The sequence below is a fragment of the Carassius gibelio genome, chromosome B13, assembly GCF_023724105.1.
Source record: "Carassius gibelio isolate Cgi1373 ecotype wild population from Czech Republic chromosome B13, carGib1.2-hapl.c, whole genome shotgun sequence".
NCBI classification, from domain to species: Eukaryota; Metazoa; Chordata; class Actinopteri; order Cypriniformes; family Cyprinidae; genus Carassius; species Carassius gibelio.
The window spans coordinates 20,745,944-20,773,701 of NC_068408.1; the positions used below are offsets into that span (position 1 = coordinate 20,745,944).

At 38.2% G+C, this 27,758-nt stretch overlaps 1 protein-coding gene across 5 annotated transcripts in view; it reads right to left on the bottom strand.

Moving 5' to 3' along the window:
• Positions 1–1,630: 1,630 nt before the first annotated feature.
• LOC127970005 (disks large homolog 5) overlaps positions 1,631–27,758 on the bottom strand; it is a 63,045-nt gene continuing 36,917 nt past the window's right edge. For 2 of the 5 annotated variants that reach the window (XM_052572189.1, XM_052572187.1), the window contains exons 11-33: positions 26,540–26,672; positions 25,604–25,731; positions 25,328–25,503; positions 25,133–25,236; positions 23,418–23,510; positions 20,895–21,758; positions 19,712–19,832; positions 17,950–18,094; positions 17,485–17,609; positions 17,300–17,389; positions 15,860–16,028; positions 11,566–11,728; positions 10,784–10,917; positions 10,527–10,691; positions 9,954–10,137; positions 9,076–9,224; positions 8,248–8,418; positions 7,043–7,239; positions 6,806–6,949; positions 6,406–6,533; positions 6,047–6,156; positions 4,082–4,191; positions 1,631–3,781 (exon numbers count right to left, since the gene is read on the bottom strand). In XM_052572189.1, the coding sequence (XP_052428149.1) occupies positions 3,678–3,781; positions 4,082–4,191; positions 6,047–6,156; positions 6,406–6,533; positions 6,806–6,949; positions 7,043–7,239; positions 8,248–8,418; positions 9,076–9,224; positions 9,954–10,137; positions 10,527–10,691; positions 10,784–10,917; positions 11,566–11,728; positions 15,860–16,028; positions 17,300–17,389; positions 17,485–17,609; positions 17,950–18,094; positions 19,712–19,832; positions 20,895–21,758; positions 23,418–23,510; positions 25,133–25,236; positions 25,328–25,503; positions 25,604–25,731; positions 26,540–26,672 (3,907 nt within the window). In that variant the 3' untranslated portion in view covers positions 1,631–3,677. Of the gene's footprint in view, positions 3,782–4,081; positions 4,192–6,046; positions 6,157–6,405; positions 6,534–6,805; positions 6,950–7,042; positions 7,240–8,247; positions 8,419–9,075; positions 9,225–9,953; positions 10,138–10,526; positions 10,692–10,783; positions 10,918–11,565; positions 11,729–15,859; positions 16,029–17,299; positions 17,390–17,484; positions 17,610–17,949; positions 18,095–19,711; positions 19,833–20,894; positions 21,771–23,417; positions 23,511–25,132; positions 25,237–25,327; positions 25,504–25,603; positions 25,732–26,539; positions 26,673–27,758 lie in introns of all 5 variants that reach the window. The other 3 variants (XM_052572186.1, XM_052572185.1, XM_052572188.1) reach the window with 2 other exon arrangements.

Below are 27,758 nucleotides of genomic sequence, written 5' to 3' on the forward strand. Positions count from 1 at the left end.
CTCCTCTCATTTTCTGTAGGGTTCAGGTCAGAGGACTGGAATGGCTATAGCAGAAGCTTGGTTTTGTGCCCAGTGACCCATTTCTGTGTTGTTTTTGAGGTTTGTGTTTGGATTACTGAACGGTTGGAAGATCTAAACATGGCCCATTATAAGATTTCTAACGGAGTCAGTCACTTAGTGATTTTTTATCTGTTGGTATTTGATAGAATCAAAAATGCCATGTATCTAAACAAGATGTCCAGGACCTCCAGCAGAAATATAGGCCCACAACATCAAAAACTGCAGTATATTTCATTGTACACATGGGGTACTTTCTCTGTGTCCACCAAACTCATCTTGAGTGTTTGCTGCTAAAAAGCTCTTTTTTTTTTAAATTTCATCTCACCATAGAAGCCAGTCCCATTTGAAGTTCCAGTCGTGTCTGATAACTGAATATGCTGGAGTTTGTTTTTGGATGAGCTAGGAGAATTTTTCTTGAAACCCTCCCAAACAACATGTGGTGATGTAGGTGCTGTTTGACAATTATTGTTATTATTATTTTTAAGATTTCTGAACCCGAGACTCAACTATTTTCTGCAATTCTCCAGCTGTGATCCTTGGAGAGTCTTTAGCCGCTCAAACTCTCCTTCTCACAGCACATTAGGATGATATAGGCACACATCTTCTTCCAGACAGTTTCGTAACATTTTCTGTTGATTGGAAATTCTTAATTATTGCCCTGATGGTGGAAATGGGAATTTTCACTGCTCTAGTTCTTTTCTTAAACCCACTTCATAAATTTGTGAAGCTCAATTATCTTTTGAATTATCTTCAGAAACATATTATTTGGTTTTTCTCATTGTGATGAACGATTAAGGGAATTTGGGCTTTGCTTTCCCTCCTCTTTATATTTCTGTGAAACAGGAAGCCATGTTTATAATCATGCTGGAGTGCTCAAAATTGTGAATATGAATGGAAATATACTTCAGAGATATTTTACTCATAAGAATTTCTAGGGGTGCCAATAATTGTGTCCAACGAGTATTTGAGAAAAACCTTTATTTCAAAAGTGAAATTTTAATTTTTATATTTCATAATGATATTTCCCATTTTAAACTCTTATTATCCAATGAAAGGATACATTTTTGTGATTTAAAAAAAATAAAAGATCAAAAGGATTAACAATGCAGATCAATTTTCAAAGCCTTCTTTGATCATATTTACCAAGGGGTGCCAATATTTTTGGCCAGACTGTACATCTAGGCTACTTATGTTGGTGTATCAGTCTATACCTACATCCAACCGCCTGTCTGTCTACTGCTCTTCTATCTAGATTCACATACTATGTGTTTATAACATCTCTAATATCTCCACCCCAAACAGCAGTTTGACAGCCCTACAGACGCAGCTATTGTCTGAGAGCTCACCTTAGTTCCAGTAATTAACACCATATCTTCCCCATGGTAAGACACAAGCATCAGCTTTAAGGAGGAGCAGCAAATAAGACAGCTCCACACTCAATTACAGCATGTGTCAATCTGCCGTAGATGCAACCGGCACAGCGGAAGCAGCTGTATGACACCCTTAATATGATGGAGATCTCAGCCCGCAGCTGGCGCAGCACAATGAATACACCCATCAATCAAACACACACCATCGTGATTCATTTAATGACATTGTGAGATACAGAAAATGACTTTTATTCTCGCATTAATGACGTTTTCATACAAATCACATTCTTTTAGAATAAAAGAAATTCAAATGGATAACAGTACCTGTGTTTTAATCGTTCTAAATACTCGTGGTGATGAATCCCTCATGAAAAACCATATGCTAGCTATTCAGAATAATAGTTAGGCGTAAGATACACTTTTTAAAAAAATTCTAATTTCAACCCAGTGAACTGATATCTTACTGTGAAGAAAAAAATCCCTTTTTATGCAGTGTTTCTCTTTTTTTTCTTTAAAATGGCAGTTAATGAAATGTATGGAGCTGGAGTGATACACATGAATTTTATTTTACTGTAAAAATTATAGTACCTATTTCCATTCTATTGGAAACCTACAAACAGTCATTTGTTTAGGGTTCAGAACATTGAAAGTGCAAAACAGAAAAACTAAAGAAAAGAACGTGTTTTTGGCACAACATTAATGGGGCTACTGGTCTGCATGAGACATAACATGCCTCTTGAATAATAATAATAATGATAAAAAATAATTAAATAGCAATGAAAAACCACTAACACTTAAACAGATTTAAAGGTGCTGTATGTAAGTTTTTGACTCGACTTAAGCATAAAAATACCATAATATGTTTGCAGATATTTAAGAAACATGCTAAGTTAACATACTTGTTTATCTGAAAAACAATGCTACAGTCAGTTTTTCTGCTTTGAAAATGTGCGTTCCGGCCGGAATGTCTGTCTCTGTTTTGGTTTGTGACACCCACCCACTGCCAGTTTTCCACAATTGTATTTCGGCACCCCGGGTTGCCAGTTAGTGGAAAACAGCGTATTTAATTCCTTTCATCGTCAAGTGCGCTTGTGTCGTCAATTTGGCAACCTACGTGTGCGTCCAGTCTGAGGAGGAGGGGTCAGGTGGTAAAAACCCTCTCCAATATTCTGAATTTGAACTGCAATACCTAGTTCAACCACTCGGTGTCAATCCTACATACAGCACCTTTAAGAAAACCGTTTCAGGTTTACCCTGCAACTTTTCTTTTCGTGATGCTTTTTTTTTTTTTTTTTTTTGGTTTTGTTTTGTTTTTAGTGTGTAGTACATATATAAGTGACTGACAAACATACAAAAACAGAAACGTGCATTCGCTCGCTCTCTCGCACGCACACAAACATGCTAATATTTGCGAAGACGTGACACTCCCCTAGGACTATAGCCTAGTAAAAATACAGTAAATATATTTCTATATATTTAGATGAAATTGCATACATACGCATACATGTGCGCCCGTACTTCAGTTCGTATGCACAAGTACAAGTGTTAAGTGGGATATTCTCTTTAAATATAAGCTCTGCTATGAGAATGCTTCGAGATCTCATAGTACACAGTGGTCTGTCTAGCCCTGGAGTGCAGTCTGAGAAGTTTTACTGTTTAAATACCAGGCTTTCACTTCATGCCATTGTCATACGCTCAGTAGATCTCCAAAGGCACTTCCGTTTGGCCTGTAGAAAACCGCTTCGCTGCTGTCTGTCCATAGATAAGCACTATGATTCAAAGCAATGTTCACTGACATCTATACAATAAACTTGGCCACAAACGACTCTTAAACCACGAGACGAGGATTCAGTCCATGAGCTGATATGTCAGACGTAGGAGGGGGTCACGCATACCGTTTTGGTGCAAGGGGACTTCACATTCAGACAGACATTAAACAATTCACTGACTGATTGCTCTGTAAACGAGTGTCTTAAATGCAGCATTGCTAAAACTTTACCTGTCCGTCAGGAAGACCAAAGGAAACAAACAAATACTCCAGTGCTATCATCCTGCATTTGCATACACACACACACACACACACACATGTAGACATTCTTACATAGATATACAAATAAAAGTTACAATTAACAACGTAATAAAATGAATAGACCAAAAAAGAATCACTATCTTAATGTGACGCTCATAAGGTTAGTGTACCTCTGCGTGTGTTGTGTATAAAGTCTAGTGTTTGTAAGTCTCTGAGCCCTACGGAGAGCCCAGTGGCGTCCACAGAACTTTGCTCTGTTCCTGATCCACAATAGTCATGATCTGAGTGCAAATGTAAGGGAAGGTGCCTCCTTGAACGATACCTGTAAGGAAACATCAAACAACAGCGAGTCAAGCTTTCATGAATGGAACGTTCAAAAGAACAGCAAGTATTTGAAACGGAAACCTTTTGTAACATTATAAATGTCTTTAAATCTTGCTGTTCCCATATGGCCATTTATACAGAGAATGAGGTTCCCTTCTTAAAATTAAAATAAATGCAATAAATGTACTTTAATTGCAATTTACTATATTAAATGAGTAATATGATCATATATCATGATCATATCTGCTTCACAACAAGGTGTCATATTTTGAAACCGAGGCAGATAAGAATAGCAAACCTGTGAAAAATTTGCTATACTCCTGCTCTATCTTCTGTGCAATCTCAAACTGCTCCTTGGAATGTTTTTGAGAGACTTTATCCCGTAGATAAACTGGATCCTTCTGCTCTCTACACAGGCAAACAGAAGCAGTCATTCATACTTTACACATAAGGACATTACAAGATTAAACAAGCACAATGACATTGTTCCTTTGAGACAAACGTGGTTCAAGCGGCAACATTTTGGAGGAGTGCATAAGAATAAAACGCTTGTAAAATGAAGACATTAGCTGTTAAATACTAAAACTGAGTAAAAGTGTGCAGCTCCCTAGAGACATAGATTCCTGCAGGGCAAAACAGCTGAACATCTATGTAAACACCCATCTGTGACAGGTGTTGTCTGTGTCAGTGTGTATAAAGTCAAGTCAAACTAAATAAAATAGAAAATAAATAATATATTCACTAGATTTCCTATATTGCATTTTTTTTGCAAGTGCATTTAAAGGTACAATTTGTAAGATATTTGCAGTAAAATATCCCAAAACCACTAGGCTAGTGTTATATATTTTGTCGCGTTGATTACTAACAATCTCTCTAATGTTTTCAACTACTTGTAAATCATGAGAAAATTCCCATTCTAAACAGTGACACGGGGCAGTGCAGTCGCCTGTCAATGACGCTAGTTACCCTTTGTTACCGCCTTTACTGACGTAGAAACCACATGACAACAGTTTGTGGACAAATGTGGAAGTAGTTTCACGACAAACTTCAACTAGAAAGAGATGCCGATCTCGCTTGTGTATTACTCGACATGTGAGTTGTTTTGATTCGTATCTTTACAGAAAACGTATGCTATTATAACGATCAACAAGATTAGTATTATGGGGCATACACGGCAAACGCGGGGCATCGCATCTCTAGACCCGCGCAAGGACGCGTCTGATCGCGTCTTTGCATTGACTTTGTATGTAATCTACTCGCGCAAATCATTGAACTTGCGTTAAATCCATAATTTATGTTTCCATCTTATTTGATGGCCGTCAACGGTTGGGTAGAAGACAACAAATCCCATCATTCCATGCTCCTCCTTAGCGTCATCAAACCATGGCAATTGTTATTGTTTTGATAGTGCGCCCTCTAGTGGCAGGTCCTACAAACTGTACCTTTGAGTCACTGTACATGACATGATGTCATGAGCCAGAGTGCTAATGAGAGCAGGGCTGATTAACTCGAGTTGCCTTTATATTAAGTAGGTGCTAGTCAGCAGGTCCAAGACGACCTGCATTAATTCCCATAGTGATTGAGTGCAGGCTTGATTTTCTAATCCTTCTGGGAAATCACCAATTTAAAAACCTCTGTTGGGACGACTCCACACTGAAGTGCTGAAAAGCCCTGAAGACACGGTTATGCAGTGCTATCAGAATAAAGCTGGGATTTATTGTTCTTTTAAGTCTCACACCCGAGAGGGCTATCAGTACAGTATGCTGTGAACCCGGGATATGCATATTAACAGTCTACAGTCGCCTTTAATTCTCTTCGTCTGATAAACTGGGCAGGGGATCTCGCAAAGCGGCCTTCAGCGGACAACCTTGAGCAAGAGCGAAGGAGAGCGACTCAGACAGAAAGACTGAAGCGGCATCCTACGCTGTTATATATGCGGCCCTATATCTCTGGAACATTATAGTTAAATTGAGCCGAGATTTTCATTCATTTAACAGCAGTTCTTCCAAGTCAAATGCAGCCTACACAGTAAAACTGCTTTCCACTTCCCAAATGTCTTCAGGGCCCTGAGGGAACACACAGGAACTTCTTGGCATAAAAATGTTCCAGGAGGGCCTTAAAGAGAGTGAGTGAGTGTGTGTGTGTGTGTGTGTGTGTGTGTGTTTTTGGATGGGTCCAACAAGGACACCCAAGAGCTCAGCTGGCTCTCTTATCTCCCTGCAGTATTGGAGAAGTATGTGTGAAGAGGGATGTGGACACTTACTTTATCTGCTTTGAGTTTTTGTAGCGAATGAAAATGACGATTGGGTAAATGTGAACGCTGTGAAGCCGTTCGATAGCGTGAGGTGCAATGTCAAGCAAACAGTGACAGTCCTACGAGAGAGAACGACACACAGCACAGAACAGAACAGGTCTGAGTCACGTTACACATATACAGCATGAGCGACTGCAAACAGAGAAACAACAGCTCACTGACAGCACATCAACGTCAACCTCAGGCTCTTCATATACATCTAATTAAAAGATTTACCAGATTTGAGCTTATTATTAAGGGCTATACTGTCTCAATTTAAAATCATAAAAAATTGGACTAAGACGGGATCAGAAGAAGTGTAGGAAAACCTTGTCTGTGATCTCCTTGATGGAGGCAACAGTAGTCACATCAAAATGGCCACTCCTGCGTTTGTAGTCGATGAAGAGAAAGTCTTTGACGCCACGCTCGATGGCCTGCTGGGAAGCCTTCATCACTTCTGAATGAGCAGAACAAACAAAGGTCAGCACACTCATATTCAACACCATCATTAGGCTGACCAGCAAAAAGTTATAGTTGTAGTAAACAGCAACAATCAATTAGCCAACTAGAATGCCTAAATGATCTGCAATAATGTGTTATATTGACATCTGTATTTTGAGAGAGGTGTCAAATATTATTATAACTCACAACCAGAACTGAAAAATCTCAATGCCATAGATTTCAAAAATCTGAGTTCACACTGCAGTTAAAGAATTAATGGACATTTACCAAGCATACATCTGCTGAACTTCTCAGGGGATTCCTTGACCAGCATGTCTTTAACCGGATCCACCAGCGGGCCGAGGATCAGCACTGGTCTGGGAGACGTGCAGTCAATCTTCTGCACTCTCTGATAGGCCAGACTCACAAAATCTGACCACACCCCCAAAAAAAACAAACCAGAGTCAGCATCAATCTCATCAAAACGCTAATTGCGCTGCATTAGGAGATAGCGGAGAGTCTCACCATCTAGGAATGGAATAGAGTCTGTGCTGATGGCGTCCAAGGCTACAGCATCTTTCCCATCTTTGGAGCTGCTCCGTTTGTGCTTCTGTTTCCTGCGGAAGAAGGATCTGCGTGCGGCAGCAGAGAGGGTCTTACTGGAGCCCGCCTCGTCCTTCAGTTCAGTCATACTGTGTCTGCGGTAGATCTCCTGATCCATCCTACAGCAGAACAGGAGAACAGGAGTCCAGGTCACACAACTGCAGTCGTCTGTATAGTATGTTTCAAACTGTTACCTCCTATTATTCACTTCATTTAATAACTAGTCATAGCCTACGTATACACACATTTTTGTGTCTGAGGTAAGCTTATGCATTGTTCCGAATACACTAATTCATTGCATTAAGTTAATTCTAACTAGTGGTTGAATTAAATCAGAAAATATAAATCTTGTATGTATCTAAAAGGCTATAAAGTTATACCGTACATCTATTCCACGAATTGTATGTACTCAAGATTGCTGAAATTAAACACTAACTTTAAACATTACAACATATTCACATGATATATATAATATTATATCACATATTGTATATTAATAACATTAAAAAATATATTTTTTTCTATATTAGCAAAGTGGGAATGGTTTGCATCTGATGCAAGAAAGTTGCTAAATATCAGTCAATATTTATACACTACCAATTCAAAAGTTTTGGGACAGTAAATTTAACTTTTATTATTATTATTATTATTATTATTATTATTATTATTATTCAAAAAGTGTGTTATGTCCAACATTCATTTGTATTATTTGTATTTTTAAATACAGTAAAAACACAAATATTTGAAAATAGAATTATAATTTACACCGTTTTCTATTTTAATATATTTAAAATTAAATGTATTCCTGTGATGCAAAGCTGCATTTTCAGTATCATTACACCAGTCTCCAAAGTCACATGTTCCTTCAGGAATCATGCTAATAAGCAGTTTTGTTGCTCAATAGAAATTTCTTGTTACTATTAGATGAAAACAGTTGAGCTGTGTAATAAAGCATGGAAAGTGTGGAACTGTTTTACACCCAGGATTTGTTTTTAAGTTTGAAGAACAGCATTTATTGAAACAATCTTTTGTAACAACCAAAGTCTGTACTGTCAAAAAAAGAATACAAATATAAAATATAAATATGATGCTTCATAAAGATGGTGCCTTGTGAGGGTGTGACTCACATATATTTGCTAGGGATCTGCCCTCTTCTCATTTTTTGTGCATTTTCATCAAGTTGCCAGGCCATCCAGGTGCCAAAGTTGCCATTTGGTAGCGTGTCATCCACATAGAGGATGTCGTCTTTCTTAAAAGAGAGGTCGAGCTCAGTCTCAGCCACTCGGTCATAAAGTGCTCTGGAATAGAAAAAGGACATGAATAATTCAACAAGTGACAGCACCATACATAGGGAAAAGCTGCGGCGTCTGCAAGAACGAGGTAATACAAGACAAATGAAAAGAGTGCGGAAAACAAAGAAAAATAAAGGAAGGAAAGAACGAATGAAAAATTCGGGAAAAAGCCGGGACAGATTCGATCCCTCATTCCTGGGCTTTTAGCAGCCAGCCATAACTCCTCATCCCTGCTCATTCATGACATGTGGATTGACGGAGATTATTTACTGCCTGTGACATCATGGGAGAGCAGGCATAAAAAGCGCCTGCAACAGCTGCGGGCCACAGAATTTCATTTGCAGAGACAAACACGGCTATTTCTGAACAGCCCTCTTCCATTATTCTTTTTCCACAATGCATCTCTGTCTCCGACCGTCTAATTACCGCAGCTACTATTATAGAACACAAATTATGGAGATTTGGTGATACAATCTTCACCGCCAGATGCAATATCTCACCCTCCATCTTAAACATAATTAAAGAGATTAAAAGAATCCCATTGCAGCAGTTTTCTCACATACAGTATCTATATTTAGAGCAGCGCACACAAGGCCCAAACACTAGGGAAGGTTCTTGGGAAGAGGTACGTGGCCATGAATGGTGATGTATGTGGATGCAGACCTGATATAGAATCCATCTCCAGGAGTGTCCTTCAGCTGGTTGAACTCATCCAGACGATGCTGGACTCTTAATGTCACTGTTTCTGCAGGCTTCAGCATTTCCAGATACGCCTCCTCAACAGTCTTATTCTTCATACTAACCGTGCAATACTGGATGAACAAAGAATGACAGAAAGGGTGCAATCATGTTGTTTAAATATCCAATCTCTTATGGCAAAAAAAACTTTACATTTCAAACTTCAAGTTTGTAGCTTGTATGCCACTATGAATGAAATACACTGGGAATAATTATTTTAACATTGGTTACAAAAATCTATTTTAAGGCTTCCTGATCGATTTCCATTCCATATCTAATAAAACTTGTAGTATAACACAGTGACTTGAAGCAAATAGGTGCTGTTCCCATGGCTGACACATGGTCTGAATACATCCATGCCAGGAATAGGATATTACCAATTACACACCATGCACCAGAAAGTACAACGATAAAAAAAGAAAAACTGGTCGATAAAAAACATTGTTAGGATTGCATTCTGACATTTGGTTGAGGCTGCATGAACCCTAGCAAATAAGAGTGAGGCAGGAAGGAGTCCTTAAACCAAGTGAGCAATTTTTATTCTATTTTTTTTAACACTTTTGGTTCAGCTGTCTCAAAGTCAATTGTTTTTTTTTGGTGCCTGAAATAAGGTCACAAGATGTTTTTCATCCTATAACAAAATATTTGGTCAATTATTTTTTAAGGTCAGTGCAAGGCATATAACACTCAAGAAAAGGGAGTACAATAATTATTTTGTGTCTTACAAAGAACTGTTGTCTAACCATTTCTGTTCACAGAAGTTCCTAAAAGCACTACACAGGAAGAGCAGTAGCTCCATTTACCTCAAGTATCATGTCCCCAGGCAGAAGACCGTCCACTCCTCTGGCAGGACTGTCCTCTTCCAGACTCTCCACAAAGATCCCCTGCAGGTTTCCTCCACACAGCTGAATACCCAGCTCCCCCTGAGTCTTCCTCACCATTACCAAGCGAGGCTCTGGAACTTTTTTGGAACTCTCAGAAGACATCCTGACATTGAAGAGCAGAAACCGGCTGGTCACCCAAAGTCATGGATTTTGTGTTGACATGTGCCAGACTTCTCCAATCATCTTTTTTTTTTGTATCACAATTGACTGGAAACACAGTCACATCTACCTCCAATTTTAAGTGTGATCTCAAAAATCTAATCAACAGCCAGTTGATAAAATCAAGTGCTCAACCTATATATTTTCATTCTTCCTCAAAAATAGTGAATCCACTTTTGTGCAATTTGCATGTTGCACAGAGTTGCTGTCATTGTAGAGCGTTCCAAATCTGTCATTAATGTGATTATATTCAGTCAGAACGCTGTCTTAAAATGCATCTGCTATTTAGACAGTAGACAGTAATGCAGATTACTGTTTGTATTTGTGCAGTACCTGATGAAGCTGTTGGGACTGGTGGTGGGTGTGGTCTGCTTGGAGGACGGGGTGAGCGTGCCTTCATCCTGTTCACTCAGGGTGTCTATGGTGGAGTGGTTATCTGGGGTGGCAGCTCCACTGCCCTGCGGGGTGGACTGAGTGCTCACTGGCTCCAAGCGGGAACTATTAAACAACATGGCCAAGAATAAACCACCCCCGCTTTGAGATCAAAGCTACATTAACCTGAGCTAAATGAAATGGAAAAAGGGCTGTACCTGGAGCGAGAGTGGTTGCCGAGCTGATACATGTGTGGGTTGTACTGGGCCATGATCGTGATGGTGTCATACTGCTGGCCAATGATGAGCCGTGCTTGCTGCTCGGTGGCATTGCGCAGGTTTATCCCATTGTACTGAGGGTAAGAAACAGAAATCAATTTGAGTTGCATGATGCATTTTAGCAGTTGGCATGGCATATAGCTTTACTGATCGCAAAAGAGAGATATATTATATATATATATATACACATACATACATACATACATATATATATATATATATATATATATATATATATACACACATATATACACACACACATACACAAAATATATATATTTGCTGTTTTTAAAACATATTACTTAAGTAAAACTGCATAAAAGAAATAAATGTAAAAAATTATTATATATATAATTATATATATAATTTTTTATTTTATTAAGTGCAAAATAAAAATATGCATAAATTATGCATTCAATTGCATAAAATTACTCAAAACTGCATATTTGCATAAAATTGCATATAACAGCATAAACAAAGTAGAAAATAAAATAAAGCTTAATCAAATAAAATTGCATATAAAAAAATAAATAAAATAACTAAAATAACTAAATAAAATAAAAAAATAACATGTCTTGGGGTGTGATAGTCATTGATTTGAAGCTTGAAATAAAGAAACAATGTAGACAGAAAATATACTGGACTCTTTAAGTGGGCTGTATTTGATAAACCTTTATTCATCCTTTGCTCTCAAAGCCCAGCTGTGTTACTGATGTGCTTACCTCCAGTAGCTGGTCTCCATACTCCAGCCCAGCCTGGTGTGCGATGCTGCCCCCGGTCACCTTGGAGACAAAGATCCCTCCATTCTCTCCACTCACGATGGAGATGCCCAGAGGCTCCGCCCCTTTGTGCACGATGACATTCCGCGGCTCCTCCAAGTACGGCCTGCCAGAGCGATAAATGCGGGTGAGTTTCAAGATCAGAGATAATCAACAGCAGAGACAGAAGTCGGTCTGCAGGGGCTTTAACCAGGGTAGATGGTGAAATACTGTGACAGAGGAGAACCATGCAGGTGGGTGTACAGCAAGAGACATTTACTGAACAGGCAGTTTGGAGGACTAACTGCCATACAGGCACACAGACAGGGTAGGAAGCGGAGGGAGGTGTGCATACAGGACTTTAATAAAAGATCCAGAAGGTTATACACTTATTCTCCTAACCTAAATATGAATGTATATATACCCGATTTACCACCCAAACAAGTAAAACCATTCTTTAATGTAACAGCTCCAGGTCCAGACAAAACAGCAACACTTCACTGACAAGTATACCACGTTTCCAAACAGACCTCTGTATTCCTGAGTAAAGAAATTATGAAAGCTGCTGTAAGCGATGATAACCTCCTGTCTATCATCTACAAGTCAGAAATGGGTTCGATTTCTCAAGACACTTAATTCAGAGATACCTGACATTTAACACATGGCAATAATTCCTTACAGCAGCTTTTAACTCCCTTTAGCAATTGTGGTTGACTGATTGAGGAAAAATCTGGATCTTTTCAGGATGACAGCAGCCAAACGGACATGCAAATCATAAATGTGTCTCTCCAAAACCTTAAGCACTTAAATACACATTTACTCCATAAACAGCCAAACCTGCTCTGTACAGATTTAACATTCATGAGGAATCTCTTGCTGAGCAGGTTAATCAAAAAAGTCAATTAGAACCAGCGGGGAAAAATTACCCAATAACACCAATTAAACTCCACTTGACTGAAAATGGTGAAAGAGATTTATAAACCTGATCCCCTCCATGTAGTCGTATCAAAGGGATAGTTCACACTAGGGGTGTGACGGTTAGTATATAACCGTGAGACCGGCGGTTATAGTTGAACACCGTCATTAGAACTCTATAACCGCCAAAACCGTGTCATTAAAATATTTTTGTACAAAATTTTTTTAGCAAAAATTATTTTCATTTTTTAGATAGGATCATAAGATGCACAATATATTGGGAGACATGGTTTTTTCCACTTAATGAAGTTTTGTAAATCGTCAGACATGATATTTACCACTTCATAAAATTTTGCTTTGTAGAAAACTTTTCTTAAAAACGAATTTCGTTTTGTACAAATCTTATCTTAATTTTAATAAATGTTTCATCAACCAATTGCATGTATTTTAATAAATAAAAAGCAAATATAGCAGACAATGATAACCGTGACATGGAAGCACCAGCGCTCCGCGTTCACTTGCACTGCACTGTGAACTAGAGCGCATCTCATTGTAAATGAAACTCAGTGTAGGCCTATGCCTCATACATTAGCATTAAATATCTTTGCTGCATCCTTTCAATAACAGAGAATGGCTTTTTTTGCGGCTCGCATCAGCAAAGCATTGCATCGCCATAGACCGCAAAATAAGCAGCGGATGGCGGGCGGGTGCAGCTTTGAAATTTGCTCTATGATTTCCGCGAAGCAGAAAACTAGGACGGAATCTCGAAATCCAGTCATGGAAATGAAAATTGCACTTTAATCTGCACAGTCATGGAATTTGCCAAAGTTAGCATAAAATAATCAAATCAAATCTCCATATGGACCAGTATTTGTAAATGTTAAGCCGCAAAAGTTGTTTAAACTATAAATCCGTGTTCTGCGCGTCTCTGTGTGAATTAATGAATGGCAGAGACGTGCAGGTTTGTTTACTACATAGACTGAAACGCATGACGCTTGCATTAATTTTAGCATCTGAGCTTCAGGGTTCTCTCTCCATCAAGCGATCTGAACTTTTCAGTTCATCTCAATGGACGCACAGCGCACCTGTATTTGATGCTCTGTAAACTCTTTGTGAAGGCGCATGACTCACCGTCACTTTACTGATAGCGCTGTTTCTCACACATGCAAAGAGAGAGAGAGCGAGTCTTACCACGCTTAAACAACACGCTATATGTAAACTATTCTTTGTTGTCTTCTACTGTCAAAATAATGGAGTTCATTTAGAATTATTCATATTCATTTTCGAACAAGCAGAAGACATACCAGTTTCTCCGGTAGTGGGCGGAGCTAATGCGCAAATGGCAATGGCTTTTTTTGCAGCTCGCATCAGCAAAGCATTGCATCGCCATAGACCCCAAAACAATCAGCGGATGGCGGGCGGGTGCAGCTTTGAAATTTGCTCAAAAAACGTTGGCGCGGATGATTTGTGTTTTGTGAAGTTTTGTGACAGATCTCCTTAATAAACGGAGGTCTGAAATCTCTGCCTCTTTACCGATCAGAGCGCACGCCGACACGGAGTTAACCCGCTATCTCCAAGAACAACCCCATCCACCCCCCGACGGTTATGTTATAAACCGTCACATTTGACTCACGTCATAACCGTCATCACCAATTCTGAAACCGGCACACCCCTAGTTCACACAAAGATGAGCTACGTCGTATTTACTCACCCTCATGTCATTCAAAACGTATGATGCTCGTTCATCCTTAACACAACGAAAGAGATACGATTTAAGAAAAGTGAGAGATTTCTGTCCCTCCATTGAAAGTCCATTCCACCAAAATGTTCAAGCTTCAAAATGTACATAAAGAGATTGTACAAGTAATTTATATGATCAGAGTGGCTTAATCCAACAAAATTTATTTGAACCGATTCAATTTGGATTTTTTTCCACCTATAAACATTAATCAACACGCATACACTGAACACATCGAAAATGGTAAACAGAAGCTCAACCGCACTTGACGTGAGAACCAATGAGTTTTGTTCTTGCGTGTCGGTAACAATATGCATGTGCAATGATTAATATTAATTGCTTTGGTAACACTTTAGTTTAGGGACAAATCCTCACTTGATGCTTATTAGCATGCATATTAACATATTGGCTATTTATTAATACTTATAAAAGCACATAATCTGCGTGACTATACTCTACCCAATACCTAAACTTAACAACTACCTTACTAACTATTAAGAAGCAAAATATTAGGAGCTAATTGAGAAAAGTCATAGTTAATAGTTTGTTAAAAGGATTGTTATAGTGTGACCATCTCTTTATATCTCATGTAAAGCAATCACATCTTCTTAGAACACTTGAAATATACTTTTACCTTTAAAAGTAATCACATTATTACTTTTAACTCTACTATGTACCAAAGTTGTTTTTTTTAGATGGAGGGATAGAAATTTCTATCCTTATTTGTCTTACAAAAAATTAAAGTCTTGATTATTATAAAAAATTTAAATTTTTATAAAAAAAATTATTAATTTTTATTAAAAAAATTAAAGTCGTGAAGGGGAGTAATTGTGGACAATTGGAATTTTTGAGTGACCTAACAATGTAAATAAAACAAACTAACAAAGGCCTCGCAAAAAAAAAAACAACAACACATTTTCATGGTCTTTGGTTTGCCTTAACAACTAGCTGACTAATCAGTCAAAGTCATTGTGAACTGCCATCCACAACCCATTTTACTCTGGTAATGTAGCATTTCCATGTGGTAAATGCATTTCTCGTAGCCTGGGCTGTATGCTAACACAATACAGAGAAGCAGGGATTTCTACAGCCAACCTCTTGGAGCAAACAATAGGTCTGTCAGGCATTCCCTGTGCGTAACTGGCAGGGAACAAACCTCAAGCTTCTGAGAGAGGAGAACCTAGGCCTAGCAGCCAGAGGGATTCTCAGAAAGGATCTGTTACGGTACAGAGATCTGAAAGATTCAGAGGAGCAAAGAAGAGAGGAGAAAAACAGATTGTGAAAGAGAGACACACACAAGGGACTCTGGAGGAAGACAAAGACGTAGAGAAGAATTATAATAAACACAACTGGATTGAGTGAGTGACCTAGCTGACAAAACTCCACTCAAAGCCGATCTGAGTTTTATATGATGGTGCAGATTAAAATAAGTTAAAATAAGCGACTGATCCTTCAACATACAATATTTTAAATTCACACACAGTCCAATTATTGGAGTCAGATAAAGGGCTTCTGAGCTGTGTGTGGATAAGAGCGAGCTGTTGCTTGGCAGTCTGATGAAGGGGCTGTGTGCAGCAGGAAGGACCCGAGGCAGCGCGAGTGTACCTGTCTTTTCTCCGCTCTCCCGTGGGGACGGGGCTGACGGAGATCCTGGGCAGGGTGGAGATGGAGCTCTGAGACTGGCTGGAGGCGAACGAGGACGTCTCCAGATTGAGAGGAGACAGGGGTGGAGTGACCAGACTGGGACTGCTGCATTCTGAATGAGACAGGGACCCTGATCAACAACACACAAACAACAATCAGCATGGATTCTAGTCTAGACTCAGGACTAGAACACGACCACAATCCATACAAACCTCTATGTTTATGCATTTGCCATCAAGGCCAAACAGACTCTAAATGTTTACTGCAAGTATTAATACAGAGCAAAAATTTACTCAAAAATAACATACAATAAAATACATAGTAACATTTACAGACAGACACTACAATTTCAAAACTTTGTGGTTGGTTTATTTTAGTATTAATACAGTAAAGCCATTTATAATAAGATTCCTATTTTAAATGCACGCTGTTCTTTTGAACTTTCAATTTTTTCCCAAATCTTGAAAATAAAATCACAGTTCCCTCAAAAATAATAAATGTTTCTTAAGCAGCAATTTTTAGAATAACAGAATGACTTCTGAAGATTAGTGATTGTGAAAATTCTTCTTCTTTGCATTACAGGAATTAATTACATTTTAAAATGTTTTCAAATAAAAACCAGTTGCTTTAAAATGTGATAATATTTCACAATATTACAGTTTTAACTCTATTTTTGGTCAAATAAGTGAAATCTTGGTGAATATAAGAGACTTCTTTAAAAACATTACAAATAATTCACTCTCATACTCTTGTAAAAAAAAGCTAAAACATTAAAATCATCAAGATTTTCACAATGCTGACACTTGCTCATTTTAATTCACCTACAAAATGATCACTAAAACACAAATATACATTATTATTGATCTGTTCTAGTACAAAAGGAAATTTTGGTGAAAAGATCAGCTTATTTCCACTACTTTGTATATATTTGACGCTGAAAATAAATGGAGACTTACATTTGATCTATGAATCGCTATTAGTTATGAAAGAAAACCTCTTTGCCTCAGGTTATTTATTCAGCCTTCCAATCTTCCAGTATACACAAATGTCAGACTTGTTTGTGCAAAGAGTTCTCCACTTGACACGTCTTACTTGATTTAGCTTAGTCTGACATTTTAATTGCCTTTCCCGTTCCGTATTGCTGCATCTGGTGGTTATTTAATTTTACATGCTGCAGTGTGGAAGACAACACTGCATTAAAAATTCCAATTACATTTATTTCAGAAAGAATTAAATAACTTGACTAACGGTAAACATATAGAAGTGAGGTGACAGTGTAACAGTCTACTTGAAATGTTTATTGAAGTATGATGCTTATCTATACTTCTGTACATATGTAGTAAGAGGTGTTCATTTTCCAAGAGGGTTTCAGATCTGCTGGATTCACGAGAGGCGGCTCACCTCTTTCTGAGCCCAGCATTGAGCGAGGATAGCGCGGCGTGGAGGGAATCTTGATCCTCTCTGTGCGATACTGCAGATTATTTGATGAACCTTCAAGAAACAAAAGAGAGAAGGTGAGGAGAAAAACACTCAAGTTACAGCAAGAGGGGTAAGGTTGATATATATGATTAACGCCAGAGACTGACCGAGTCTAGCGCTGGACGGCAGGGAGTTGGTGCCGTGTGAAGCCCGGCTGCTCCGGGACGAGTCCGAGTAGTCTGGGGGGGGCTTCTGGCTCAGGTCCAGACTCAGATGCCCTTGATGCTGAGGACTGAGATGGAGAGAAGAAAACACTCATAATGTTCTCCTGACAAAGTCAATAGTTATCTTGTTTATGAGCTACAATGACTTCTTGTGCTTGGCACAACATAACGAAAGGTTTGGGGATCAAATGTATATCCACTTGTATACCACTTTTGATGATTTTATTGGTCTATATTTTCATTGATTGAAGTTACTTAAATTTAGTTTCAGACATAAGACTTTAAAGTAAAAGATTGAATATTGCCCCTTACAAATATTGCCATATTTGATGGAAACAGTCTTCAGTAAGTCCAGTAGATGTGTTATTGTGTGTGTAAGTGTTGTTATCTCGGTGGGAACTGTGGTACCTGGGGTGTGTGTGCTGCTGATTGATCTGGTTGGGGACAGTCGGGCAGTTCTTAGTGTGAACTCTGTGACTGCGCACCATGTAAACGGGGTTCTTCATAACGGCCGTTACCGCAGAGCAGGGGGCCAGTCCTCGATGTGCTGAGTCTGGAGTTGAAACACAACCACATAATAACCAATAAAACACTTCAATGAGAAACACACATTGCCCTTCAACTGCCCACTGCGCTCACATCTCTCATCTCTGCCTCAATTACTGTGGCTACTGCTCTCCTCACACCATCAAAAGTCAAAACTGGGAGATTTGTCACAAATAGAGCAGAGAGTATGGTCTGAAATGTAGAAAAAATAAAGGAGTGTTTTTTTGAATATTTGGCTAAGTGAAAGGTGCAAACCGTTCAGAAAATGCTGATTGCCCTGCCAACTGTCCACCGCTAACAATTTTATTTTCTATTCATTTTCTGTGGGTTGCAATTTTTGACACCCTGTTGCCAAAAATTGGGAGATGTGAAGTAGTTTTATTTGAGTGTGACTATTATTATTATTTTTATCATCATCATCATCATCATTAATTTAACATTAAACAAAATTATTAAAAAGACAATTTATAAAATAAACTAATGCACAAATACACACACACACACACACACACACACACACATATATACATATATATATAAATTTTGCACAAATTATGCTACCGTAATTTGGACTTGCTAGTATTGGATCAAATGCTGGTTTGTACTTCATAAATCTATATTTCTCCTGAAACTAAAGACAAATACTCATTATTAAATTAATTTGAGTAACAAGAGTGAAAGCAGTACATCAGTAAAGCTCAACCAGTTGGAAAAAATAAAACATTACTTGTTTTCTTGTCATGCTGTAGTAAGTGTGAAAATTTAAAGAAGCATTTTTGAAAAACATGCAGAAACAAATATGGAACAGGCCCTCAGTTTTACTTGCAGCCACTTTTTATGATAAATCACAGTGGACCATAGTAAAATGTATGGAATTGCATGGCAATTCGCTTTATTATTAAAAAAATCTAGATGGGGCACCAAGTGCACCATACTGATGTCACGCTTTGGATTCTGCTTGTGTTGAGAATCGAGTTCCACCGGTAAAGCCAGCTGCTCCGGGCGACAGATGAGCAGACGGCGGGGAAGCTCGGAAGGCAGCCATCCCGGCCAAAGCTTGAATACTCAAATCAAGTAAAAATAGACCTCATTATCACACAATCCCCATGTGAACTACAGTCACATGACAGACGCACCAAGCATAACCCACCGTAGTTTGTCCTGTTTCTACAAAAATCTACAGTCCTGACAATGTGCTTCATGTCTTTACGTGAGAAAATAAAATTCAAAATGTCATTGCATTAAATGGGACCTAGCGAGTAAGAATAGCCTTATGCTGCAGGAAAGAGATGAATGCATAAAACTGAGCCCCGCATTTTCATCCTTCCTAGGCAATAGCATGAGCTTTCAAAGATGAAAATTATAAATGGGTTTCATTCGGTAGATCAACAAGCTCGCTGAACCATATTCTACATGATTATCATAAATGAGCAATTCAATTATTCAGGACTGCGTTCACCATTAAATTAAGTAAAACATTAATTTTGTAGGCTGCCTTGATCAGAATAAAGATGAACTGCAGAGCACATGCAGACCGGGAGAGAGTAGGAAGAGTGTTGTTAAAGAGATGCATTGAAATGCACCATGGGCGACTCGGGCTCTGATTAGGGCGGCTGTAACTCACTGGGAGGCAGGGTTCCATTATAGGCTGTAGGCACAAAACCCACGCTGTGTCTGTGAGGTCGATTAGGAGAGGAACGCAGCATCTCCCTCTGCTCCACAGAGTCACCATCATTTGAATAACTCTGCCAAACACACACACACACACATAGAATTAGATAACGCAGAATACAGTTCTACAGAAAGTTTCTATGCATTATAGAATATCTTAAAAAATATATAAAAACAATTATTTTTAATTCTTTAAATGATATACAAAATATGAATGTATTTGCTCTGAAATGATCAAAAACGTTCATTTTGAGCAATGTCGATTTGAAATATTTAAACATAGTAGAGTAAAAAAAACATAATAAAATGTTCAAACTAATCACGTCACAATGATTTTTAGAAATAATAATGATTTAACATTGTATTTACACTACCCTTAAAAAAGTGGATTTTTAAAAAGTCATTCAAAAAGTCATTTAAAATTTAAATCCAAACTGACAATCTTAAACGTTTGAAATGTAGCGTACATGCACTAATACAACAATAATAAACAACCATATGTTTTGCCATACATTTTTCCATATCCTATGTAGAGAATATTAATATTTTAGAGTGATAAATCATATTCAGAATAACATTTTCAACTGCTTTATCTAGTCAACCATCTGATTCATCGTACAGTTTAAAGAATTGAAAATATTTTCAGATTTGCTACTGAGGTTTAAAACCTGTGATGCTGCTAAATCTCTCTGACTCAGTGATGTACTGCCACAAGATTAAAAAAAATGCAATTAAAGTTATTGTGAAATTCATAATACACTATTTTTTATTTTAAACTGACAGTAATGTATGAGAATGACGAATATGATGAATACATCTAAATAATAAAAGAATTAATTAAATATCACTTAAGACAATATGTATCATATTAAAATACATACTTTAGGAATAAAGTACATCATTTAATATGTACATGAATAATTCTAGATTATATTACAATAATTAGCATATTAATATACTAAAACGTCCACACTAATAAAACAGCACTAAGCTAATCTCCTACAGATCATGAGGAGGCGTGCGTCAGCATTTCTACTGTTCTGTCCCCGTCTCTCTTTCCTCCCGGTGCAGTGGGAGATCAATCTCAGGCTGCGAGGCTAATTAAAACAGCCAGGACGGCCGATCTATAAATTCACCTGGAAGCTCTGGAGAGGAATGGTCTGAGGAGTCATCCTGCGCCTGAGCGCCGGCGCCGATTTGGGCCTAGGACGCTTCACTTCCGGTTCCTCCGGCCGCATCCTCCCGATGTCCTCCTCGCAGGACTTCCTGGAGCTCAAGACCTTGCCCTCGTGGCCCGCCTCGGTGAAGTACAGGTTGCCGTTGCGGTCCTCCTGCTTGGATTCGTGGACAGACATGACAGTGATGGTGGACTCTGAGGCGGAGCTGCCCTGATGTTTGTGCTTGAACTTGAAGGAGTCGCTGCGTGTGGGCGGGGTCGGGGGTGTCGGGGCGGAGTCCGCTTTCAAAGGTTGAGGCGAATGGTAGTCCATCTTTGACAGCGCATCTGGTCTTTTGAAGGTTTCGGCATCAATGGGTTTTCTTTGCTTGGGCGACCGGTAAATAGAGAGTTGCACCGGGTTGTCGCTTGTCATTGCAACTCCCGCCATCATTTTAGGCCACGTGCCGCCACTGTGTTGCTTCTCCAGGCCGGTTTCCAGTGGAAAGCATTCGGGGCCGACTGACTCGGAGCGGGTGTAGCAGACCTCCTGAAAGGCACTGCCGCTGTAGCGGGCCGGTCCCAGCTCTGAAGCGGGTCGGAGAGTGCTAGGGTGCAAGGTGGAGATGGGAAACAGCTTCCTCTCAGAATAACCGCCCTCCTCAAAGTCGCTTCGGGTCTTTCTTCTCTCGCCGCCCGTGTCCCCGCTGTAAATGTCTGTCTGAGTGGAGCTGTTGTGTTTGAGGTTTCTGCTGTTTCGAGAATGGATGTCCGACAGGTGGATTCTGCCGTTGGATTTCTCCGCTTCCCTCAGGCTCTCAAAGATGTTCTGCCCCGACGTGCTCTGGGGAAAAAACTGTTAATGGACAGGTTCAGCACAACTGGCATAAATAAATCAATACAACAAACATTAGGTACATAAACTACTGTTACTGTGAGCCATTTCGCAAAGCCGGTTTCAGAGGCAAACCAGGAAAATTCGAGTTTAGTTTGGTTTCAGGAAGATGGATACTTTTTTTTTTTTTTTTTTGGTGTTCCTCATCATAGTAACTTATGCTTTTTATTCTGACCAGGAGATCACAAACCAAAACTGGACAGTCAGATCTGAAAAAAAGTGTCATATTTGATGCAAATGTTAACACCTGTTTTAAATTAAAACATTTCACAATTAAAGTATTTTAGGGATAGAACTGCAACCATTTTTCTCCTTTTTATTTATTATATTTATTTTATATGAATTATATATTATATATTTAATGCATTACATGTAAGCAATTATATTTTGACAACTGATATTATAACAGTTTTTAAGTACTTTGGGAACAAATATAAATTATATGTATAATTAAATAGTTGATTCACTTGCATTAATAGAGTTAGATATTTTCTCGCAAACTTTAATGGCAGTGGAAATGTTTTATTACTTTTATTTAAATGCATTTTTTTTATAACAATCTCTTTATCTTCAGCAGAGAAGAGCATTTCGGCGAACCCAAAGATTCTGATCTAAAGCGAGTTGGATCAAAAATCGCTCTTGCCGCTCTGCTCACGACGCTGCAGAAAGATTCGAGAGCGCTCAGACGCTCTGAAGCAGATCGAATGCTTATTTTGTATTTAAAGTGGCCGCAAAGCAAACAATTATTAAAATATTAAGATCCTTCACTTAAAATGAACAAATCACAGACACCTTGGTCAACATATCACTTTTAATTTATTATTCATGTCCCTGTATGCAAACAGGGACACCTCAAAGATTATTGCAAACTTGAAACAGCAATAATCAACCTGTCCTCCATTGTGCTTGGGAACTAATGGTCGGAGCTGCGTTCTCTGGAATCCTCTCAAGCGGTGGACTTCTACGTTCCGATTGGTTGCTGCCCAACTGCGTCATAGCACACTACCATAAAGTTGCCTTGATTTAAACTCTCCTCGACACTCTCAACGGCTAAGTCGCGCCGCGCCGCTCCTCGACGCCGGCTTACATTGAAAATAAATGACTTCCGGCCGCTTTGACGCTCTCGACGCCGGCGGTGTGAACGCACAGTAAAGCTACTCTAAAACTCAACTAGCTTCATGTAACAGGCCACAGGTTTCTTAGGGTTAATAAAATCCAATAACAAATTAACTTTTTGCTAACTTCGTGCCCTTCATGATTACTTTTGAATGAGGTCATTTGGAAATCCACAACATGTATATAAAGTTATAAAATGTTTATCATTATATTATAAAAAAGCATTCAAATGCAATAGTTATGGTTAGTTAGCCTACGAAAGCATTCATTTACAGATGTTATTAGTAAAGGGCCCGGATGATTACTGAAAGCATTATTGAGAACAACTACAAACTATTTTCTAACTTCTTCAGTAACGTCTCAGAATTGGTATTCCAACTCAGAAACAACGGTCTCAAATACGACTTGGAATAAATGTCACGGCAGCACCTTGGCATGTGGTAATGAGAGCGGCACACACACTCACACACAGCAGAGAGAGAGAACAATCACCTTCATGAGCGAGAGAGCGAGCGAGTCCCTGCCGCCCCTCAGCAGAGCCTCACATTCACTCAGAGATTTGTTATCCAGAGCGATCCCATTTATCTAGGGAGAAAGAAATTTAGGTCAGCGCTTCACCAAAGAAAAGTGCCAGCAGACTTTTCAATCCGTCTATTTTCAAACCTAGAAGTGACTTCGGAAACTTGAGAACAGAGACACAGAGATGCTTGGTGAATGAAAGGATGGTGCACTTTTAAGATCTCCAGTTCAGATAAATCCTTCCATCTTTTTAAACATAAAGAAATAGTTCACTCAGAATTACACTCTGTCAAGGTTTACTCCTCCTCAAGTTGGTCCAAACCTAAACTGACTGACTTTGTTCTACAAAACAGACAGAGGGAATTTTATCAGTGTCATTTAATGAAACTAAAAGGAGAAGTATCATAAAAGTGGTCCAAACTGCTTGTGCACTATATTTCCAAGTCTGTTCAGGTAATATAATAGCTTCATGGGAGGAGCAGTCTAAAATATTGAAAATATAGATCTCAAAACAAATATGGTGATATTAGACATCAGGTTTGGCAACACCACACAAGAATCAAATTGTCCGATTTCAATTGCCATGTACGTGATTTTGTAGTCCATTCAACTTGATGGTTAATTTGATCACTACAACATCAAAAGCAAAAACTGTTCAGAAATTAATTGAAACGTAACTATTAAACTAAAAGCAAAAATAAAAGCTAATTGAATTAATTAAACTAACACTAAAAAGTAACATTGGTCTATTTCTAACATTAAGTTATCATATGGCTTCAGAAGACTTCTGATAAGTCTCTGGGTGTTTTTGTCATTTTGAGGTAAACAAAAGGAATTTTCGCATGTTAAAAGATAAATATGAGCTTATGTTGTGTCAATCACGTTTACACACTGCCTCCGAAACATTGGTCCATCATAAAAAAAATTTTTGGATCAGGATCAATTTTCGAAGTTTTTCTCATCCGTAGCAAGCATTTTGAGACGTTCTTTGAAAATTCAGAGCCATGGTACAAGCCAACGCCAAAATCCAGAGGTTGATCCCCTTCTTCTCGCAGCACAAAGCACTAAATAGGTCGTGGAAATTATTGGTCTTCTTTTTAATATGTGGCCCTAGTATATCACTAACAAAGCATCAAACTGAGCCACTGTCATCCTCGAGTGTATAAACGTGACTGACAATGTGAGGTCATATTTATTTTTGTAATGTGCATAAATTTCAGACTAATGTTCAGACTCAGTGTGCCCCATTTACTTTCATTATATGGAAAAAGGCAACCAATCATTTTTGAGTGAACTAGCTCTTTAATGATAAGATCCAGCAGATGTAGCACTACTGATTGAGCCAGATGACATGGCCAATATTAAAGCCAAAAGGTTATGGGTATCTTCGACCCAGTATCATGGAGTCAGAAGTAACACCTGATCCGCTCTCAGGATTAACATCTGGGTGGCAGCTATCCCCGGTCTTATACTCATCACCTCTGTTTAAGGAGAAGAGTGGATTTGACTGGCAGTTCGTCTAATGAGCCCCCATGCATTTCAGATAAGGAACTGGATTAAAAATCTGCTTCATTTAGGAGATTGTAATGAGAGTTAAGGTCAGACTTTAATAAGAGCAGATTGGATCCTTGACAGCAGCGATCTGCCTTCAAGTTGAGGAAGGATCGCATGACTGCTGGATGACTTACGGCAATCAGGCGGTCTCCGATGGAAAGAGATCCCTCTCTGGCAGCTGGGCTGCCCGGAGCGATAGCGGCCACGTATACACCACCCTCAAGAGTGATACCAGCGTCTGAGAGGGTGCAGAGCAAAACCAAGGGCCATTAATAAGAAAATCTGTAAAATGAGTGGGAAAAATATGTGGGATGTTGCAGAAGTGATACCTTTGTGTCCAATGAGATTAATGTGGACAGGAGTAACCAGTCTTCCTCCTAAAGATTTCCTCCTGCGAATGACCATATTGATCAGCCCTCCTCCGTTAAGTACGGCTTTGATGACCTGCTTCCTGTCTTTGTTGGTCAGGTCCACATCATTTATCTTCAGCAGCCAATCATTCACCCTATTGAGAGAGAGAGAGGCACGGCTGGTCAGGACAAAACTATGAGCAGGGAAATGAGTGTGGAATCATTATCTGAAAAACACTCAATCTCTGCATCCACCTCAATCTTCCATCCGCAATACTTCCTTTGTCCACTCTGGTCACAAATATCCCACAATCCCCTGGTAAATATGGATCATTCACCCCCTCTGCGATATCAAACCCCATTGCCTTCAAATCCATGTCGTCCTGTGGGAAGATAATGAGACTGACGAGACCTCTCCAAATAGAGGAAGACAATAAATCTCAAATAAAGGTCAAATGATGTGCATCCTGGAACCATGAAGGTAAATGCAAGAGTTTATGACCTTTTTAAGACCAACAAAAGAACATTTAAGACACATCTCCATCACTTTTTAAATAAAAAAAAAAATGCTTGATTAGCTCCCAACCACTACAATATAGAAATAATAGTAATTTTCAGTAATTTTCTTTTGATTTTAAGTGCAAATGTCACATGCATTTAATTGTTTTATGAGAAATTGATGTAAATGAATGAAGTGAGTTTATAATAAAAAAATAAATAAAAATAAAAATATTTAATATATATATAGAATTTAATTCAGCTTGTCAGAAAACAAGACTTCACATCTTGTTTACTGTATGGTGATTTAAGGATATTTAAATATTTGTATCAGAAGACAAGGCAAAAATATTCATTTTTAACAATATACGCAACATTTAATGCATTGTCTTGAAGAAATTAAAACTTTCTGCTCTGATTTAAGAGCTTTTCAGTCCTTCATTTGTGATCTGTAGAAACCCAGTAGAAGGTAACTATAGATGTTTAGTTTAGGTTTATGGTTACGTACAGGGTAAGTGCCCACTTATGTAACTACTATAGTGAGCACAAAAATATGTAAATGCGGAATAGGACAACAAAATAAAGAGTTACTAATTAATATTATTTTTTAAATAGTTTTCCCAGGCTGGAAAACAGATATTTGCACAACTGTAATATCAATATATTTTTCCTTTTGGGTTTTTGTATTCTTACCCGATCCTTCTCAAACTCCACCACCTCCGTCTCCCATTCTAATGAGTCTGTGTCTATGGCTGAATCATGGGAGCTGTGAGCCATTAGCTGGCAGAAACGCGCCTCCTTCTCCAACTGGCTCTCCATCTTCTCCCTTTATTGGTAGAGAGAGCACAAAACCAAAAGACAGACATTTCTCTCTCTCATCTCTCCAAACAGTCATCTAACTCCTCACATGCCCACAAAGCCCAACACAAAACAGCAAGAATGTCAAGAGTAAACAGTCTTTGTGAAGACCATCTCTGTTTATTGCTGATGTAAGTTTGTGTAATCTGTAACACCTCTGCTAGATGGAGATGTTATAAAAGTGGCATCAAGGTCAAACATTAAAATTGGAAAGAAAAAAAAAAGAACAGGACCAAGTAGTTGGGGAATACTGGCAAACTGTCACTAAGATTTCATAGACTCAGAGAGAGGAAAGCCTGGAGGGCATCAGTGACATTAAAAAACTTAAGAAAAGTCTACTGCGAGAGGGTGGGGTGCTCTGGAGCCTTTGATGGGAACGGACTAACCACTAGGGGGCGTATAAAACAGAAATTTAATCAAAAAAAGAAAACTAGGGACTGAGCCTGGTTACCAATTAGCGGACTAAAATCAGTTCAGACAGGGCCACCAATCATTTGTCTTATTAATATAATTGGGCAATTGTTTTTCTCATGCACACTCAATTTATATTTATCTGTCAATCAATTACATTACTTAGAATGTTATTTAGTACATAATTTATGAATAATAATAATTTACTAACTATTAATTTATTAATGTATTTATTAATTGCAATTTTTATTTGCATTATGTAATTAATGCATTTTTATTAATTTACTCTAAATTATAATATTATTATTATTACTTAACTATTATTATTATTGCATTTATAGTGTACATTTCATAATTTAAATGTTATTGACTTAATTACACTGTTACTGATTCCTTAATTCAAAAAAATGCATTATTATAATTACTACTAGACTCATATTAATCCTAATATTATTAACATTATTATTTCTTGCATTTGGAAGATATTATTCATTGTAAATTAAATCATTATAATGATAAATTATTAAAACATTATTACTTTAATCCTAATATTATTAACATTATTATTTTTTGCATTTGGAAGATATTATCGTTGTAAATTAAATCATTATAATTATAAATTATTAAAACATTATTACTTTAA